The sequence below is a fragment of the Triticum aestivum genome, chromosome 1A, assembly GCF_018294505.1.
Source record: "Triticum aestivum cultivar Chinese Spring chromosome 1A, IWGSC CS RefSeq v2.1, whole genome shotgun sequence".
Classification (NCBI taxonomy): Eukaryota; Viridiplantae; Streptophyta; class Magnoliopsida; order Poales; family Poaceae; genus Triticum; species Triticum aestivum.
The window spans coordinates 15,653,163-15,673,074 of record NC_057794.1 but is presented as its reverse complement, the minus strand read 5'-3'; the positions used below and the strand labels follow the sequence as shown (position 1 = coordinate 15,673,074).

Sequence of the window (19,912 nt, the reverse complement as noted above, 5' to 3'; positions counted from 1 at the left end):
TCTTAAACTAAGAATGAAAATCAGAAAACCATATGTACAGATTTTTTTCAAAAAATACGTTGGGGAGAATCATATGTACTCTTCCTTGGCCTACGCCTTTGGAGGGGACTACCAAATCACTAAGGAAACATAGACAGGGAGCCGAGGGGGGAGGACCTTGGAGGCGGGCGAAGGAGCGCGCAGAGAAGAGCCCCACCGTGTCTTCTTCCTTCGCCTATGCCTTCGCATTCGCCGGCGGCGGCGGTGACCTGCGGAGCTTCCTCTTGGCGGCCATGGAGAGGAGGGAGAATCCAAGAGGAGAGAGGGGGCGCTTTCCGCCTTCCCAGAGCATTTACGCACCTGCCGAACTGCTGGGTCGTGCTTTAACTGGGCCTGGGCCCTGGGCTGTGTCAGGTTAGGCCCACCTGATCATGCCAGCTCATCACCCTATATACCTGAGAGTGATCTTATTCCTCAAAAAAAAAAAACTGAGAGTGATCTTCTCGGTGTGCTTCCTTGTCATCAATATTGTTATAACCGTTAAATTTACTAGCTTGATCCACTAGCATCTGTTCGACCTATGCATGAGAACCCTCTATCATATACTCCTACATTTAATTGTGACATACACAACTTTTTATGTTAAGAATTTTTGCTGATGTAGAAATTTCTCACATAGTTCAAATCCGAAGGACTAAATTAATATTCTACACATCTTTTACAAATTATTAGGACAATGCTCATGCGTTGCTACAAGCAACACTTAGCAATTTCACCGACGAATCGGTGAAGAATTACTTAATATCATAGTCGAATGTCAGTGCATTGCGACAAAATATATATTACAGTGATGACCAAAGGCATAAACAAGGATGTGAATGATGTGTATGTGTGTAAAATTTTAGGATGAAATACCTTGAACTACGATCTGTGCCAAGAAAAAGAAATAAATTCATGGACTTTGAGGATGAATAATGCATCTACTAAAAAGCCTCAGATTTGTTTTTTAGTATCACTCATTTTCACCTATTTCATTCTGAAAATTTACATACTTGTGCATTATGTCTTTAAGTATATCTGTATTTTAAAAAAACTGAAACATGCAAATTTGAATTTTGATCATTTCAAATTTGGCCTCCATGGAGGCCGAGCTCCATTGAGCATTTTCATCACCCAGAGTGCAGAATAAATTATTCTTCACCTGAGGTAATCTTACGATCTTTCAAAAATAAATTACATTTGGAATACAAATATTTATATTCATATTGATTCACTACGTAAAATTTGACATATGAAAACAAAAATATAGGTCATAAGACTAGAAAAATTGCATTTTATGTATATTTTACACTATGTTTTTACGTTTGTAATTTTACTTAACATAAAATATTTTTTACAACAATTATATATTTTCTTACATTCTCTTTTTACATATGAAATAAGACAAAATTTACAGAACATAAAATTACGGTGCATTAATGTTAAAATAGAGGGGGTGGAGAATAACTATTTCTCACCCAGGGTGACGAATAGTCAATCCCTTCTTTGGATTACCTCGGATTTTTCAACAATTCAATTAGGGAACCTTAATAATGTTGAAACCCATGTAAGCGCTCCTAATAAACCCTTTTTTATAGGTCTGGTGGCGGCCAGGCCTAGAACTAATCGACAGGATAACTGCTGTATTCTGGACTCATTCTCTGTCACAATAACCATGCCTGACGTTGGGAACGAAGCAACAAAGGTAGAGGAACAACAAAAATACAGTATAAATCTACACCACAGTCACACTACTCTTCTTTCATAGCCCACATCCTCACTACTCCTCTCAAAGCATTGGATCTGGTGCTGCTGTTCAATAACCAAGGTTTGTGCTTCCCTGCTTTTGCTAACCTTGTCAAGCTCCGCCACTGATGGCATGGCAAAACAACCATAAGCTGAATATCTAGTAAACAGCAAGAAGCAGAGGGCGAGGGAAGCAGAATTCCGTCTTACGGACATTCTAGATTGTAGCACATAAGCAAGGTGGACTGTTGTCTCATATAATTTACTAATTTAGCTTCCATCTTCCAGGAAACAAGCTGATGCATTTGCTGCGGGCCAAAGAAGAATCATATATCTCATATTGAGGTGGAAAACAGACTTTCCAGAATGGCGATTGAACCTCTCCGTGACAATCTGGACGGTATCGCAGCAACCGACCAACCATACGATGGTGATTCCTCTTCCGAGCAGCAACTCACCGTGTACAACTACGACCTGAGTGGTCCACACTCCACAGTTCTTAACCCAGCCAACCAACCAAGCACATATCTGCTTGGTGGAGTCACTAGCCCTGGGTTTTGCAGCGTCAACAGCAGCCCTGGACAAAACCAAGTTCAGATTGCTTCAGGGGGTAGCCCGGAGCACCGCCAGATCAGATCAAACGATGCTCTTCACTACATAAGCCAGATGATCATGGAAGACGTCGACGAGAGGGTCGACATATGCCAAGGGGAGGCTGCTCTCCAGGCTGCTGAGAAGCCATTTCGTGACATTCTTGGGGAGGTATACGTGCCGGCTACTAACTGGTCGCCATTGCATAGCAACAACAAACCAGAAAACTCTGATAAGAGTGGGACCAGACGTTACAAGAGGCTCAGGACCACTGGCTTCAGTAATGACTATTCCAGTTACAATGTGTTACAGCCCTTAGCAACCCCATTGAGTCCATATACCTGCAACAGGAGTCTTTTTCTACCAGACCATCCATTGGTAAGTGTTGGACCGACTTCTAGATCTGGTTTTTTCCCTGCCTTGCATTGTCAGAGAGATGTCGAGGAGGAAAAGATGTTTGCTCCAAGTATTGATAAGCTGGTGATATATTTAAAGAATGGCGTACTTTATATTTCCCAACTGACTACGAAGGTAAAAGTAGTAGAGAGGAGCGAAAATGCAATCTTTGAGGTGGCAGACCAAAGGTGCTGGGATATCTTTCAAGGAAGGAGCAACAAACATCATGCCATCACAACTTGTGCTATAATTCGAAATGAAAATTTCGACCAAGTTCTGCTATGCTATGGTCGGAAGAGTTTCGACCAAAGAACAAGACTGCGAGAAAGGATGGCAGGGGAAGGAAACAATAACTCAATGAAAGGCCGGAGCAAAGGGCGTCTGAAGCTATGGCAGAGGAAGCAACCGAGGAGAGAGTTGGTTGATCTCAGGAATCTCCTCATCAATTGCGCAAAAGCTGTGGCAGAAGACAACCACCTGTTGGCCAGTGAAATCCTAAAGAAGATAAGGCAACATTCCTCACCAGATGGTAATTGTACCCAGAGACTGGCATTTTACTTGGTGGATGGCCTCGAGGCACGCTTGGCTGGGACCGAGAGTCAGGTTTATCAAAATCTCATGGAAAGGCGAACAAGTACCACAGACTGGTTAGAGGCTTACAGCCTTTTTATTGCATCTTGCCCTTTCGACAGGGCGTCATACCACTTTGCCAACCAAGCTATTCTTGATGTCTCACAAGGGCGTCCAAGAGTGCACATCATTGATTTCGGCATCGGCTTCGGCTTTCAGTGGCCATTAATGATTCAGAGGTTTGCAAAGCAAGAAGAGGGAGCCCCTAAGCTTCGGATCACAGGTATAGACATTCCTCAGCCAGGTTTACGCCCCTGTGAAATGATCGAGGAGACAGGGAAGCGGTTGGCTGATTATGCAAACATGTTCAAGGTACCTTTTCAGTATCAGGGCATTGCCGCTTCAAGATGGGAGACCATTAAAATTGAGGATCTTAACATTGAGGAGGGTGAAGTCCTCATCATCAACTGCATGCTCCGGATGAAGAATCTTGGTCATGAAACCATAGCCATAAATAGCACAAGGGACGAGGTAATCAAAACTATGAGGAGGATGAACCCAAAGATTTTTATTTCTGGCACCGTGAATGGGTTACGCAGTTCTCCCTTCTTCATACAACGTTTCAAAGAGGTTATGTTCCATTACTCTTCAATGTTTGACATGCTTGATGCAAATATTCCACGGGATAATGAAGCAAGAAAGACAATTGAGAGGGTCCTATTTGGGCGGGATGCACTTAAGAGCATAGCATGTGAGGATGCAGAATGGACCAAGAGGCGGGAAAGTTACAGGCAGTGGCAAGCAAGGTTCCTCAAGGCTGGGTTCCAGCAGCTTCCTGTTGATCCAGCCATTTTAAAGAAAATAGTACAAAAGAAGAACTCACTTTATCATGAGGAATTCTTTGCTGTTGAAGATTGCGGTTGGCTACTGCAAGGATGGAAAGGGAGAGTAATTTATGCAATATCTAAATGGAAACCTGATGAAACATACGATGGTCAGTAAGATTCAAACAGTTTTTCAAGTGAATCTGGTGTTGTTTCAAACGAATATTAATTATGTGTACCTGGTCATTGTTTTGTATAGTGAACAAAAAGGCGACTGAAACACTTTGCTTGTATCGTTCTTTTTTTTTATTTCGGATGAATAAACTGTATTGGGCCTTCAAGACATGAGTATAAGTGGAAACACCGTACCTTGAGACTGATTTGCTGTAAAGTAGATCATTGCGTTGAATATCTCTCAAAACTGGCGATGTGGAAGAACAGAGGATTGTAATTTCTGATTTGAAGACGGCGATTGTACTTAATCCAAACAAGGTTCCCATGCAGGAATCCAACAGGATGCGCCAATGTTCACATATCACAACTTGGTGGGTGACGTTTTGGACATGTCTTCTGTAAAACCTGTACTACTTCTTAAACTACGAACGCGATTTTGGACATTCAGATTGGAAATTTGGAAATCATATGTACAGATTGTTTCTCAAAAAAAAAAAAACGTGGACGACATTAGGGGGTGAGCTCCTGGATTTTGAGTAGATTATTATTGCACTGCCTATCTCTCAAATTCATCTGTATAGATTTTTTTCTCAAAACTTACGTGGATGAGATTATGGAGCGAGCTCCTAGTTCCCCCAGGGGGCTACCAAATCACTAGGAGAGGGCCACAGAGACACGGGGAATCAGAGAGGGAGAGTGGGGTGGAGGCGGGCGCGCGGAGGCCGATGTCGGCGAAGGAGGGAAAGGAGAAGAGGCCCTACACGTCGTCTTCCTTCGCATTCGACCTGCCGGGCTTCCTCTTGGCGGCCATGGAGAGGTCACGGAAAAGAGAAGAGAGAGGGACGAACTCCGCCTTCGTAAAGCGCTTACGCACTCGCTGATTTTTTTAGGGACTCAGCACTGCTGATGTGCTAAGTCATGTTTTAACTGGACCTGGGCCCTAAGCTGTGTCAGCCTAGGCCCACCTTATCAGGCCTCCCCTCGCAGAAAACAAAAGAATCGTCTAAAAAAAACCTCACTTCCGTCCTACTATGTCCATTTTAAAATATAGTGCGTATTCAAGTAAAATAAATAAAATATATAGACCATATTAATTCCTAAGGTTACTCCGCATAAGCACTGAAGAAAACTTAACGGCTGTCACCGTAAATAAATAAATAAATACGATACCTCTCTGAAAGAAAAGATTATATACATGGATATGCAACTCTTAAATTTTTTGAAAAGTCATTGCCAGATGTAGGTGCAACAACGTTGTTGTCAGCGCCGTACCAGCAGCTATCATGAATGGTCCCAGAAAAACGAAAATTTTAAATGCTATACTTCCAAAACTGAACATCAACGGTTGCTAGCCACGTTGCCTAACAAGGCATTGTCGGGCGACCGAGACACACGGGGTCTCATGTTCGAACCTCAGCCATGTCTTTCTTTTTTTCCGTTTGTATTTCTCTCTTCCCTACTGACAGGTGGGACCCATCATGTGCCGAGCTGAGAGCAACCAGAAGAAACCAAACAGTAAGTGTGCTTAAATGGGGGTATAAACTGAGAATTTTCATCTGTTGTAAACCAAAAACTTAAGGGTAAAAAGTGGAATTAAATCTAGATTTTATCACATAGCAGATGTGGTTAGCAATCTTCGGATTATTCAAAAAGTAGATTTAATTGAGTTAAAAAAAGTAGATTTAATCTTCGGATTATCTTTCCTTGGAAGGTGAAGTTGTCATTGTGCGTCTTTGCACAATAGCAATTCTTAAGGTTGCTCTGCATAAGCACTGAAGAAAACTTAATGACTGTCACTGTAAATAAATAAATAAAAACAATACCCCTCTGAAAGAAAAGGATCGTATCTATGGATATGCTACTCTAAAATTTCTGAAAAGTCATTGCCAGATTTAGGTGCAACGACATTGTCAGCACCATACCAGTGGCTACCGTGAATGGTCCAGAGAAAAACAAAAATATTTAAGTGCTACTTCATTGTTAGTGTTGACGTATAATATGCTGCCTAGTCTCTTCCATCAGATCGATCTTTTGGTTGCATTGGCTAGAGCATGCACTTCTACATGGTATCAGAGCCAAGAGGTCTTGAGTTCAAGACCCGGCTGACGCAATTAAATTGCAGCCCACTTTCGGTCCATGTTTAGGCCCGAGGGAGCCACACGTGAGGGGGAGTGTTGACGTATAATGTGTTGTCTAGTCTCTTACATAAGATCGGTCTTTTGGTTGCATTGGCTAGAGCATGCACTTCTATAGTTAGTACCTACGTGTTTGCAGATTCCATCAAACTTGTATCAGCCTAGCTTCCTCCAAGCAAAGCCACGGCCTTCATATAGGCTATTCATATGAATCCAGGGCACGACGAAACAAGCTACGCACGCAACTCCAGTTTTCAGGTGGTATCTTATCTTTTGTCTCGATTAATTGGGTGATCCTTAATTTCTGATGACATTTTCTTTGACATTTCGCTTCCAAATTTGAACTTGTTCTTGAGATATACAGCTTATATTACTTAGAATTCAAAGGAGAACAACAACCCTAGATGAGAAATCCATGCAAAGAAGAAGAAAAAAAACCTAGATAAGAAATCAGGATGGATATGATTGGGTAAACTATTTTTTGTATGTGGTACGTGGATCTTTGGGTCTCGGGTGCCAATGCAACCGAATTGTTTTTTCTTTTCCCGCAAAATTAGTCAAAAATTGCTGAAACTTCAATGCTATAGTGTTATACTTGTGTGAAAAGTTTTGCGAACAAATGACTTCCATGGTATTCTAGGTGAATTATTTTTGACACTGTATAAAGATTACTATTCACACTTTTTTGAACTCGGGATTTGTTTGTTTTTTTGTCCCAGAGTCCATGGAAGTCACTCCTTTACGGAACGTTTATATGAGTATAACACTAGATAAAGTTTGTTTCCAAAATGATTCGGGATGTTTTGACATTTATTACAATTTCTAAATGATTATTTTCAAATCAGGTGCAATGGGACCCGAGCCGGGTATTTCCGTTGTATGTGTCATTTTGCAGCTCATTGCATTTGTTACTGGATACTAGACTCTTTCCCTCTCTGCATCGTGAGTGAATTAAACAACATGAAAGGAGAAAAGAAATGTCTTCAAGACGAAACAAATTCGTTTCTTGATAGTACTTATGTGCTGATGAAGAGTAAGTCATTAGAAACTACTATGGAGAATTTGGAAATTGCAGATAAAAGGAATATGCAACCTACTGAGCGAAGGAGCTAATTAGCACACCATTTAACAGAAATGTTAGACTAGGTTTTCTAAAGGACCACAGCCTAATTGCAGAATGCTGAGCAGAAGAGGATGAAGCCTCTGATAGACGCGGCCATCACTGACTTATGCAGCAACACCAACACCTTGTTGCATGGAAAGATGATGATCGTGGATGTGGGCTGCTCCTCTGGCCCCAATGCAGTTGCACTGAGATCAACTGCCATCGACGCCATCCACAGCCACTGCCTTCAGATAAACCAACCACCACCAGAAGTGTGTGTGCTACTAAACGACTTGCCTGACAACGACTTCAACACGGTGGTGAAGAGCTTGGTCACGCTCCGTCAAAGCAAGAAGGCTATTGTTGTGACTGGTGTCGCACTGGGGTTGTTTTACGAGCGGCTGCTCACTAGTAACTCCTTGCATCTTGTCTGCTCGTCCAACAGCTTGCTTTGGCTCTCAAAGGTGTGGGCTCGATAAACTGATCCAATTGAATTAGTTGTGGGTATAGTAAGCAAAATCTTACCTTTACACGCTCCTGAAGATCTAACAAGGAAACACATCCCAGTATTCGACATTGATGAACATGCTGAAGGAAATATGCCCTAGAGGCAATAATAAAGTTATTATTTATTTCCTTATATCATGATAAATGTTTATTATTCATGCTAGAATTGTATTAACCGGAAACATAATACATGTGTGAATACATAGACAAACTTAGTGTCACTAGTATGCCTCTACTTGACTAGCTCGTTAATCAAAGATGGTTATGTTTCCTAACCATGAACAAGGTGTTGTTATTTGATTAACGAGGTCACATCATTAGTTGAATGATCTGATTGACATGACCCATTTCATTAGCTTAGCACCCGATTGTTTAGTATGTTGCTATTGCTTTCTTCATGACTTATACATGTTCCTATGACTATGAGATTATGCAACTCCCGTTTACCGGAGGAACACTTTGTGTGCTACCAAACATCACAACATAACTGGGTGATTATAAAGGAGCTCTACAGGTGTCTCCAAAGGAAGATGTTGGGTTGGCGTATTTCGAGATTAGGATTTGTCACTCCGATTGACGGAGAGGTATCTGTGGGCCCTCTCGGTAATGCACATCACATAAGCCTTGCAAGCATTGCAGCCAATGAGTTAGTTGCGAGATGATGTATTACGGAACGAGTAAAGAGACTTGCCGGTAACGAGATTGAACTAGGTATTGGATACCGACGATCGAATCTCGGGCAAGTAACATACCGATGACAAAGGGAACAACGTATGTTGTTATGGGTCTGACCGATAAAGATCTTCGTAGAATATGTAGGAGCCAATATGGGCATCCAGGTCCCGCTATTGGTTATTGACCGGAGATGTGTCTCAGTCATGTCTGCATTATTCTCGAACCGTAGGGTCCGCACGCTTAACGTTACGATGACAGTTATTATGAGTTTATGCATTTTGATGTACCGAAGTTAGTTCGGAGTCCCGGATGTGAGCACGGACATGGCGAGGAGTCTCGAAATGGTCGAGACATAAAGATTGATATATTGGAAGCCTATGTTTGGATATCGGAAGTGTTCCGGGTGAAATCGGGATTTTACCGGAGTACCGGGAGGTTACCGGAACCCCCCGGGAGCTATATGGGCCTTAGTGGGCTTTAGTGGAAAGGAGAAAGGGGCAGCCCAAGGTGACTGCGCGCCTCCCCCTCCCCTAGTCCTATTAGGACTAGGAGAGGTGGCCGGCCCCCCTCTCTCTCTTTCCCCCCTCAAGGAGTCCTATTCCAACTAGGATTGGGGGGGGGGGGGAATCCTACTCCCAGAGGGAGTAGGACTCTCCTGGCGCGCCCCCCTTGGCCGGCCAGCCCCTCCCCTTGGATCCTTTATATACGGAGGCAGGGGACACCCCTAGACACACAAGTTGATCCGTGAGATCGTTCCTTAGCCGTGTGCGGTGCCCCCTGCCACCATATTCCACCTCGATCATATTGTAGCGGTGCTTAGGCGAAGCCCTGCGACAGTAGAACATCAAGATCGTCACCACGCCGTCGTGCTGACGGAACTCCTCCCCGACGATTTGCTGGATCGGAGCCCGGGGATCGTCATCGAGCTGTACGTGTGCTAAGAACTCGGAGGCGCCGGAGTAACGGTGCTTGGATCGGTCGGATCGGGAAGACGTACGACTACTTCCTCTATGTTGCGTCAACGCTTCCGCAGTCGGTCTGCGTAGGTACGTAGACAACACTCTCCCCTCTCGTTGCTATGCATCACCATGATCTTGCGTGTGCGTAGGATTTTTTTTGAAATTACTGCGTTCCCCAACAGTGGCATCCGAGCCTAGGTTTTATGGTTTGATGTTATATGCAGAGTAGAACACAAGTGAGTTGTGGGCGATATAAGTCTTACTACCTACCAACATGTCATACTTTGGTTCGGCGGTATTGTTGGACGAGACGACCCGGACCGACATTACGCGTACGCTTACGCGAGACCGGTTCTTCCGACGTGCTTTGCACATAGGTGGCTTGCGGGCGACAATCTCTCCAACTTTAGTTGAACCGAGTGTGGCTACGCCCGGTCCTTGCGAAGGTTAAAACGGAGTCTATTTGACAAACTATCATTGTGGTTTTGATGCATAGGTGAGATTGGTTCTTGCTTAAGCCCGTAGCAGCCACGTAAAACTTGCAACAACCAAGTAGAGGACGTCTAACTTGTTTTTGCAGGGCATGTTGTGATGTGATATGGTCAAGGCATGATGATGAATTTTATTGTATGAGATGATCATATTTTGTAACCGAGTTATCGGCAACTGGCAGGAGCCATATGGTTGTCGCTTTATTGTATGCAATGCAATCGCGATGTAATGCTTTACTTTATCACTAAACGGTAGCGATAGTCGTGGCAGCATAAGATTGGCGAGACGACAACGATGCTACGATGGAGATCAAGGTGTCGCGCCGGTGACGATGGTGATCATGACGGTGCTCAGGAGATGGAGATCACAAGCACAAGATGATGATGCCATATCATATCACTTATATTGATTGCATGTGATGTTTATCTTTTTATGCATCTTATCTTGCTTTGATTGACGGTAGCATTATAAGATGATCTCTCACTAAATTATCAAGAAGTGTTCTCCCTGAGTATGCACCGTTGCCAAAGTTCGTCGTGCCCAGACATCACGTGATGATCGGGTGTGATAAGCTCTACGTCCATCTACAACGGGTGCAAGCCAGTTTTGCACACACAGAATACTCAGGTTAAACTTGACAAGCCTAGCATATGCAGATATGGCCTCGGAACACAGAGACCGAAAGGTCGAGCGTGAATTATATAGTAGATATGATCAACATAACGATGTTCACCATTGAAAACTACTCCATCTCAGGTGATGATCGGTTATGGTTTAGTTGATTTGGATCACGTGATCACTTAGAGGATTAGAGGGATGTCTATCTAAGTGGGAGTTCTTAAGTAATTTGATTAATTGAACTTAAACTTATCATGAACTTAGTACCTGATAGTATCTTGCTTGTTTATGTTGATTGTAGATAGATGGCTCGTGTTGTTGTTCCGTTGAATTTTAATGCGTTCCTTGAGAAAGCAAAGTTGAAAGATGATGGTAGCAATTACACGGACTGGGTCCGTAACTTCAGGATTATCCTCATTGCTGCTCAGAAGAATTACGTCCTGGAAGCACCGCTGGGTGCCAGGCCTGCTGCTGGAGCAACACCAGATGTTATGAACGTCTGGCAGAGCAAAGCTGATGACTACTCGATAGTTCAGTGTGCCATGCTTTACGGCTTAGAATCGGGACTTCAACGATGTTTTGAACGTCATGGAGCATATGAGATGTTCCGGGAGTTGAAGTTAATATTTCAAGCAAATGCCCAGATTGAGAGATATGAAGTCTCCAATAAGTTCTATAGCTGCAAGATGTAGGAGAACAGTTCTGTCAGTGAGCATATACTCAAAATGTCTGGGTATAATAATCACTTGATTCAAATGGGAGTTTATCTTCCAGATGATTGCGTCATTGACAGAATTCTCCAATCACTGCCACCAAGCTACAAGAGCTTCGTGATGAACTATAATACGCAAGGGATGAATAAGACTATTCCCGAGCTCTTCGCAATGCTGAAAGCTGTGGAGGTAGAAATCAAGAAGGAGCATCAAGTGTTGATGGTTAACAAGACCACTACTTTCAAGAAAAAGGGCAAAGGGAAGAAGAAGGGGAACTTCAAAAAGAACAGCAAGCAAGTTGCTACTCAAGAGAAGAAACCCAAGTCTGGACCTAAGCCTGAAACTGAGTGCTTCTACTGCAAGCAGACTGGTCACTTGAAGCGGAACTGCCCCAAGTATTTGGCGGATAAGAAGGATGGCAAGGTGAACAAAGGTATATGTGATATACATGTTATTGATGTGTACCTTACTAGAGCTCGCAGTAGCACGTGGGTATTTGATACTGGTTCTGTTGCTAATATTTGCAACTCGAAACAGGGACTACGGATTAAGCGAACACTGGCGAAGGACGAGGTGACGATGCGCGTGGGAAACAGTTCCAAAGTCGATGTGATCGCGGTCGGCACGCTACCTCTACATCTACCTTCGGGATTAATATTAGACCTAAATAATTGTTATTTGGTGCCAGCGTTGAGCATGAACATTATATCTGGATCTTGTTTGATGCGAGATGGTTATTCATTTAAATCAGAGAATAATGGTTGTTCTATTTATATGAGTAATATCTTTTATGGTCATGCACCTTTGAGAAGTGGTCTATTTTTGATGAATCTCGATAGTAGTAACACACATATTCATAATGTTGAAGCCAAAAGATGCAGAGTTGATAATGACAGTGCAACTTATTTGTGGCACTGCCGTTTAGGTCATATCGGTATAAAGCGCATGAAGAAACTCCATACTGATGGACTTTTGGAACCACTTGATTATGAATCACTTGGTACTTGCGAACCGTGCCTCATGGACAAGATGACTAAAACACCGTTCTCCGGTACTATGGAGAGAGCAACAGATTTGTTGGAAATCATACATACAGATGTATGTGGTCCGATGAATGTTGAGGCTCGTGGCGGATATCGTTATTTTCTCACCTTCACAGATGACTTAAGCAGATACGGGTATATCTACTTAATGAAACATAAGTCTGAAACACTTGAAAAGTTCAAAGAATTTCAGAGTGAAGTTGAAAATCATCGTAACAAGAAAATAAAGTTTCTACGATCTGATCGTGGAGGAGAATATTTGAGTTACGAGTTTGGTGTACATTTGAAAAATTGTGGAATAGTTTTGCAACTCACGCCACCCAGAACACCACAGCGCAATGGTGTTTCCGAACGTCGTAATCGTCCTTTACTAGATATGGTGCGATCTATGATGTCTCTTACTGATTTACCGCTATCGTTTTGGGGTTATGCTTTAGAGACGGTCGCATTCACGTTAAATAGGGCACCATCAAAATCCGTTGAGACGATGCCTTATGAACTGTGGTTTGGCAAGAAACCAAAGTTGTCGTTTCTTAAAGTTTGGGGCTGCGATGCTTATGTGAAAAAGTTTCAACCTGATAAGCTCGAACCCAAATCGGAGAAATGTGTCTTCATAGGATACCCAAAGGAGACTATTGGGTACACCTTCTATCACAGATCCGAAGGCAAGACATTCGTTGCTAAGAATGGATCCTTTCTAGAGAAGGAGTTTCTCTCGAAAGAAGTGAGTAGGAGGAAAGTAGAACTTGACGAGGTAACTGTACCTGCTCCCTTATTGGAAAGTAGTACATCACAGAAATCTGTTTCTGCGACACCTATACCAATTAGTGAGGAAGCTAATGATGATGATCATGAAACTTCAGGACAAGATACTACTGAACCTCGTAGATCAACCAGAGCAAGATCCGCACCAGAGTGGTACGGTAATCCTGTTCTGGAAATCATGCTGCTAGATCATGATGAACCTACGAACTATGAAGAAGCGATGGTGAGCCCAAATTCCGCAAAGTGGATTGAAGCCATGAAATCTGAGATGGGATCCATGTATGAGAACAAAGTATGGACTTTGGTTGACTTGCCCGATGATCGGCAAGCAATTGAGAATAAATGGATCTTCAAGAAGAAGACTGACGCTGATGGTAATGTTACTGTCTACAAAGCTCGACTTGTCGCAAAAGGTTTTCGACAAGTTTAAGGGATTGACTACGATGAGACCTTCTCACCCGTAGCGATGCTTAAGTCTGTCCGAATCATGTTAGCAATTGCCGCATTTTATGATTATGAAATTTGGCAAATGGATGTCAAAACTGCAGTCCTGAATGGATTTTTGGAAGAAGAGTTGTATATGATACAACCAGAAGGTTTTGTCGATCCAAAGGGAGCTAACAAAGTGTGCAAGCTCCAGCGATCCATTTATGGACTGGTGCAAGCATCTCGGAGTTGGAATAAACGCTTTGATAGTGTGATCAAAGCATTTGGTTTTATACAGACTTTTGGAGAAGCCTGTATTTACAAGAAAGTGAGTGGGAGCTCTGTAGCATTTCTGATATTATATGTAGATGACATATTACTGATTGGAAATGATATAGAATTTCTGGATAGCATAAAGGGATACTTGAATAAAAGTTTTTCAATGAAAGACCTCGGTGAAGCTGCTTACATATTAGGCATTAAGATCTATAGAGATAGATCAAGACACTTAATTGGACTTTCACAAAGCACATACCTTGACAAAGTTTTGAAGAAGTTCAAAATGGATCAAGCAAAGAAAGGGTTCTTGCCTGTGTTACAAGGTGTGAAGTTGAGTAAGACTCAATGCCCGACCACTGCAGAAGATAGAGAGAAAATGAAAGATGTTCCCTATGCTTCAGCCATAGGCTCTATCATGTATGCAATGCTGTGTACCAGACCTGATGTGTGCCTTGCTATAAGTTTAGCAGGGAGGTACCAAAGTAATCCAGGAGTGGATCACTGGACAGCGGTCAAGAACATCCTGAAATACCTGAAAAGGACTAAGGATATGTTTCTCGTATATGAAGGTGACAAAGAGCTCACCGTAAAAGGTTACGTTGATGCAAGATTTTACACTGATCCGGCCGATTCTAAATCACAAACCGGATACGTGTTTACATTAAACGGTGGAGCTGTCAGTTGGTGCAGTTCTAAACAAAGCGTCGTAGCGGGATCTACATGTGAAGCGGAGTACATAGCTGCTTCGGAAGCAGCGAACGAAGGAGTCTGGATGAAGGAGTTCATATCCGATCTAGGTGTCATACCTAGTGCATCGGGTCCAATGAAAATCTTTTGTGATAATACTGGTGCAATTGCTTTGGCAAAGGAATCCAGATTTCACAAGAGGACCAAGCACATCAAGAGACGCTTCAATTTCATCCGGGATCTAGTCCAGGTGGGAGACATAGAGATTTACAAGATACATACGGATCTGAATGTTGCAGACCCGTTGACTAAGCCTCTTCCACGAGCAAAACATGATCAGCACTAAGGCTCCATGGGTGTTAGAATCATTACTATGTAATCTAGATTATTGACTCTAGTGCAAGTGGGAGACTGAAGGAAATATGCCCTAGAGGCAATAATAAAGTTATTATTTATTTCCTTATATCATGATAAATGTTTATTATTCATGCTAGAATTGTATTAACCGGAAACATAATACATGTGTGAATACATAGACAAACTTAGTGTCACTAGTATGCCTCTACTTGACTAGCTCGTTAATCAAAGATGGTTATGTTTCCTAACCATGAACAAGGTGTTGTTATTTGATTAACGAGGTCACATCATTAGTTGAATGATCTGATTGACATGACCCATTTCATTAGCTTAGCACCCGATCGTTTAGTATGTTGCTATTGCTTTCTTCATGACTTATACATGTTCCTATGACTATGAGATTATGCAACTCCCGTTTAGCGGAGGAACACTTTGTGTGCTACCAAACGTCACAACGTAACTGGGTGATTATAAAGGAGCTCTAAAGGTGTCTCCAAAGGTAGATGTTGGGTTGGCGTATTTCGAGATTAGGATTTGTCACTCCGATTGACGGAGAGGTATCTCTGGGCCCTCTCGGTAATGCACATCACATAAGCCTTGCAAGCATTGCAGCCAATGAGTTAGTTGCGAGATGATGTATTACGGAACGAGTAAAGAGACTTGCCGGTAACGAGATTGAACTAGGTATTGGATACCGACGATCGAATCTCGGGCAAGTAACATACCGATGACAAAGGGAACAACGTATGTTGTTATGCGGTCTGACCGATAAAGATCTTCGTAGAATATGTAGGAGCCAATATGGGCATCCAGGTTCCGCTATTGGTTATTGACCGGAGAGGTGTCTTGGTCATGTCTACATTGTTCTCGAACCCGTAGGGTCCACACGCTTAAGGTTTCGATGACAGTTATATTATGAGTTTATGCATTTTGATGTACCGAAGTTAGTTCGGAGTCCCGGATGTGATCACGGACATGACGAGGAGTCTCAAAATGGTCGAGACATAAAGATTGATATATTGGAAGCCTATGTTTGGATATCGGAAGTGTTCCGGGTGAAATCGGGATTTTACCGGCGTACCGGGAGGTTACCGGAACCCCCCGGGAGCTATATGGGCCTTAGTGGGCTTTAGTGGAAAGGAGAAAGGGGCAACCCAAGGTGGCCGCGCGCCTCCCCCCTCCCCTAGTCCTATTAGGACTAGGAGAGGTGGCCGGCCCCCCCTCTCTCTCTTTCCCTCCTCAAGGAGTCCTATTCCAACTAGGATTGGGGGGGGGGATCCTACTCCCAGAGGGAGTAGGACTCTCCTGGCGCGCCCCCCTTGGCCGGCCAGCCCCTCCCCTTGGATCCTTTATATACGGAGGCAGGGGACACCCCTAGACACACAAGTTGATCCGTGAGATCGTTCCTTAGCCGTGTGCGGTGCCCCCTGCCACCATATTCCACCTCGATCATATTGTAGCGGTGCTTAGGCGAAGCCCTGCGACAGTAGAACATCAAGATCGTCACCACGCCGTCGTGCTGACGGAACTCCTCCCCGACGCTTTGCTGGATCGGAGCCCGGGGATCGTCATCGAGCTGTACGTGTGCTAAGAACTCGGAAGCGCCGGAGTAACGGTGCTTGGATCGGTCGGATCGGGAAGACGTACGACTACTTCCTCTACATTGCGTCAACGCTTCCGCAGTCGGTCTGCGTAGGTACGTAGACAACACTCTCTCCTCTCGTTGCTATGCATCACCATGATTTTGCGTGTGCGTAGGATTTTTTTTGAAATTACTGCGTTCCCCAACACATGCTAGGCGTGAAAGGCTCCCTATGGTCCACGAGGCCTATGCACAACAATTCAGGAAAGATCTCTCACTTTTCTTGGAGCTGAGAGCCAAGGAATTGGTCTCAGGAGGCCGAATGGTTATTTCCCTGGTAGGGACGCGTTCTAACGCAATTGCCTCCAAATTCATTCTTTTCCCGGGAATTGTAGTTTAGATCCTAAGTGTCCTGATCATAGAGGTACATTTCTAGCATAACACTTTTTTCTCTTGCGATCCAGCGTGCCATTATCTCACCGCATGGTCTATGATATGATTGGCAGGGTGTGATCGACAAAGCAAAGTTTGATTCTTTCTACGTGCCATTGTATGGACCTTCCAACGAAGAGCTAAGGGAGATCATCGAGGCAGGAGGCTCTTTTGCGATCAGGGAGATGCGGGTGCACGACCCTAGAACAGACATGACCGCCACAATGAGCACCCCAACCAGGTTTGTGAACAATCTAAGAGCCTTATTTGAGACAATAATAGTCTAGCATTTCGGAAAGGTTATGGATGAATTTGCGATGGCTGCGGAGCTGTATTGGAGCCTAGATGAGAGCTTGCAAGAGGAGCGTGCCAGAACATCTCGAACTATGCTGGCTGTATCCCTTGCAAAGGCATGATGATGAGGCATAGGTGCCTGAAATACATTTGGTGAGATCGTACTATTGCTTACTTTGAGGCCCACTTAGTTGTAGCAGGCCATACATCACACAATGATATATAGTTCACACAACTAAGTAGACCACCAGGCAAAAGTCAGGTCTGTTCGCACTGGACCATCATCGTTCTCGTCTCTTCAGCTCCGTGACTGCTTCACTTCCCCAAATCCCGACTCCTGAACAGCGCTACCCCTCGCATGCCTGACGCCTCTCTGATTACAAGGACACGGCCGTGATACCTAGGCGCGAATACACTCCCCAATGGTCCTCTCCTTCCTTTCTCAACGATCTGGTCACTCCCCATCAACTAGAGTTGGAGAGATCAAGATGGTATGTGTTCTTGCTTCACATAACCTCGTTCCTCCATTCAAAGATTCACTGGTAATTAGCCCTGCCCTCCATCAGTCATGATTCCACATTGCACATTGTTCTGCTCTTCATTGGATCCAGATGTGAGAGATTACTCATGCAAGAGATTAGAAGAGAAAGGGTAAATTTTATTCACTTCATGGTGGTGTCGTCTTATTCGTGTTAATTCTGGCTGCTGCGGCCTGTGGATCAAGCCACCTACATCCGCACTAATCCGTTTCCAGGTTCTTCTGCTGCTGTATTAACGATTTTTATGCAGCTTATTTAGTGACATGTCTCCAAGAAAGTACTCCCTCCGTAAACTAAAGTGATCTAAACGCTCTTATATTAATTTATAGAGTGAGTATTTCTCTTGGTAGTGATTAAAGGAAGGGAGAAAAATGGATAGATGAACTGGTAGAATCCCAGAAAGGATCAATTGCTTAGTTTTCCTTTTTTTGGCGGGTAATGGCTAAGTTTTCCAAAAGTAGTAATTCTTTGCACTTGACTGTAGTAAATATTGAAGAGCAAAAACTGACAATATTTATGCTGCTGCTGATGATACCAACGAGGGTGATAATAGTTGTAGTAAACAATTAAAAAACCTAGCTCATTCACCAAAATCAGAAATACTGCGTGTCAATGAACAACAATCATTCATTGTTTGTTTTGTTTTGCAGAAAAAATATATCTCCATTGTAACAAATTAGAAAATTGAGCTGTTCTGGAGCTATATTGTTCCATCAATCTACACTATGTACTGGATATTTACTTTGCTTATAATTTTAAAAATAAATAAAAAATGAGCATTTGTGTGTCAAGAAGGGCCCCATGCTTCTAATATTTACTTTACTTTGCTTCATTTCTGATTATCGCGCTGAATATCTCTCAAAACTGGCCATATGGAAGATCAGAGGATTGTCATTCCTGATTTGAAGACGGCAATTGGACTTAATCTAAACAGGAATCCAATAAAAATGCATTAATGTTCACATACTCCCTCCATTTTTGTATACAAGGCCTCTTCATTTTTCGTGTCAAACTTTGACTTATAATTTTGGTCAACAAAATATGAGTTATATGCCATCAAAAATATATCATCAAAAAGTTTTTTGAGAAGTGCATCCAATGGCATACTTTTCATGGCATATAACTCACATTTGGTTGATAAAATTAATGATCAAAGTTAGACATAAAAATATGAAGTGGTCTTGTGTACAGAAATGGAGGGAGTATTATTACTCTCTCCATATCACAACTAGGTGGGTGACGTCTCGTCCATGTCTCCATATAATTTTGATCATTCCGACTGAAAATTTAAAAATCATATGCACATATTCTTCTCAAAAATGATGTGGACAACATTATGGGGTGAGCTCCTAGTTCCCCGAGGGGACAACCAAATCACTAGGGTCTAGGGTCACAGAGACACGGGGAACAAGAGACGGGGGAGGGAGGGACCTTGGAGGCGGGCGCAGATGGTGGGGTGGAGGCCGAGGTCGGCGAAGGAGCAGGAGGAGAAGTGCCCCTCCTCGTCGTCTTCCTTGGCATACACCACCGCCGCCGACCTGCCGAGCTTTCTCTCGGCCGCCATGGAGAGGTCGCGGACGAGAGGAAGGAAGAGAAGGAGAGGGGTCTGTTTCCGCCTTCATAGAGCGTTTACGTACTTGATGAAGTGTTGAGTTGTGTTTTAACTGGGCCTGGGCTATGTCATGTTGGGCCCACCTGTTCAAAACTCTATCCCTAAAAAAACTCCACCAAAAGAGAGTACCATCCCTAAAAAAAGGAAAGTACCACAACATTTTAATGAACAAAAGTGTGTGGGCCTCCAAGAGTCAAGGGTTCAAATATAGTTCCTGAATGATGAGGCGGAAAGAGGGTGGTCTTTGTAAACTTAAATGATTCCTAAACTCAGAGACATAAACATGGATTAATTAAGGCAAAATCTTACTGTTAAGGGAAGATATGAGATTGTGGGTGTGTGGGTGTGTGTGTGTGTGTGGGTGTGTGTGTGT

General features: G+C 43.2%; 1 protein-coding gene and 1 pseudogene across 1 annotated transcript; both read left to right on the top strand.

Moving 5' to 3' along the window:
- Window positions 1-2,053: 2,053 nt before the first annotated feature.
- LOC123186697 (scarecrow-like protein 9) lies at window positions 2,054-4,460 on the top strand. The gene has a single exon (XM_044598416.1). The coding sequence runs from the start codon at window positions 2,131-2,133 to the stop codon at window positions 4,321-4,323; it is 2,193 nt and encodes a 730-aa protein (XP_044454351.1). The 5' UTR covers window positions 2,054-2,130; the 3' UTR covers window positions 4,324-4,460.
- A 2,201-nt stretch (window positions 4,461-6,661) lies between these two features.
- Window positions 6,662-17,510, top strand: LOC123186772 (probable jasmonic acid carboxyl methyltransferase 2; annotated as a pseudogene).
- The last annotated feature ends 2,402 nt before the right edge of the window (window positions 17,511-19,912 follow it).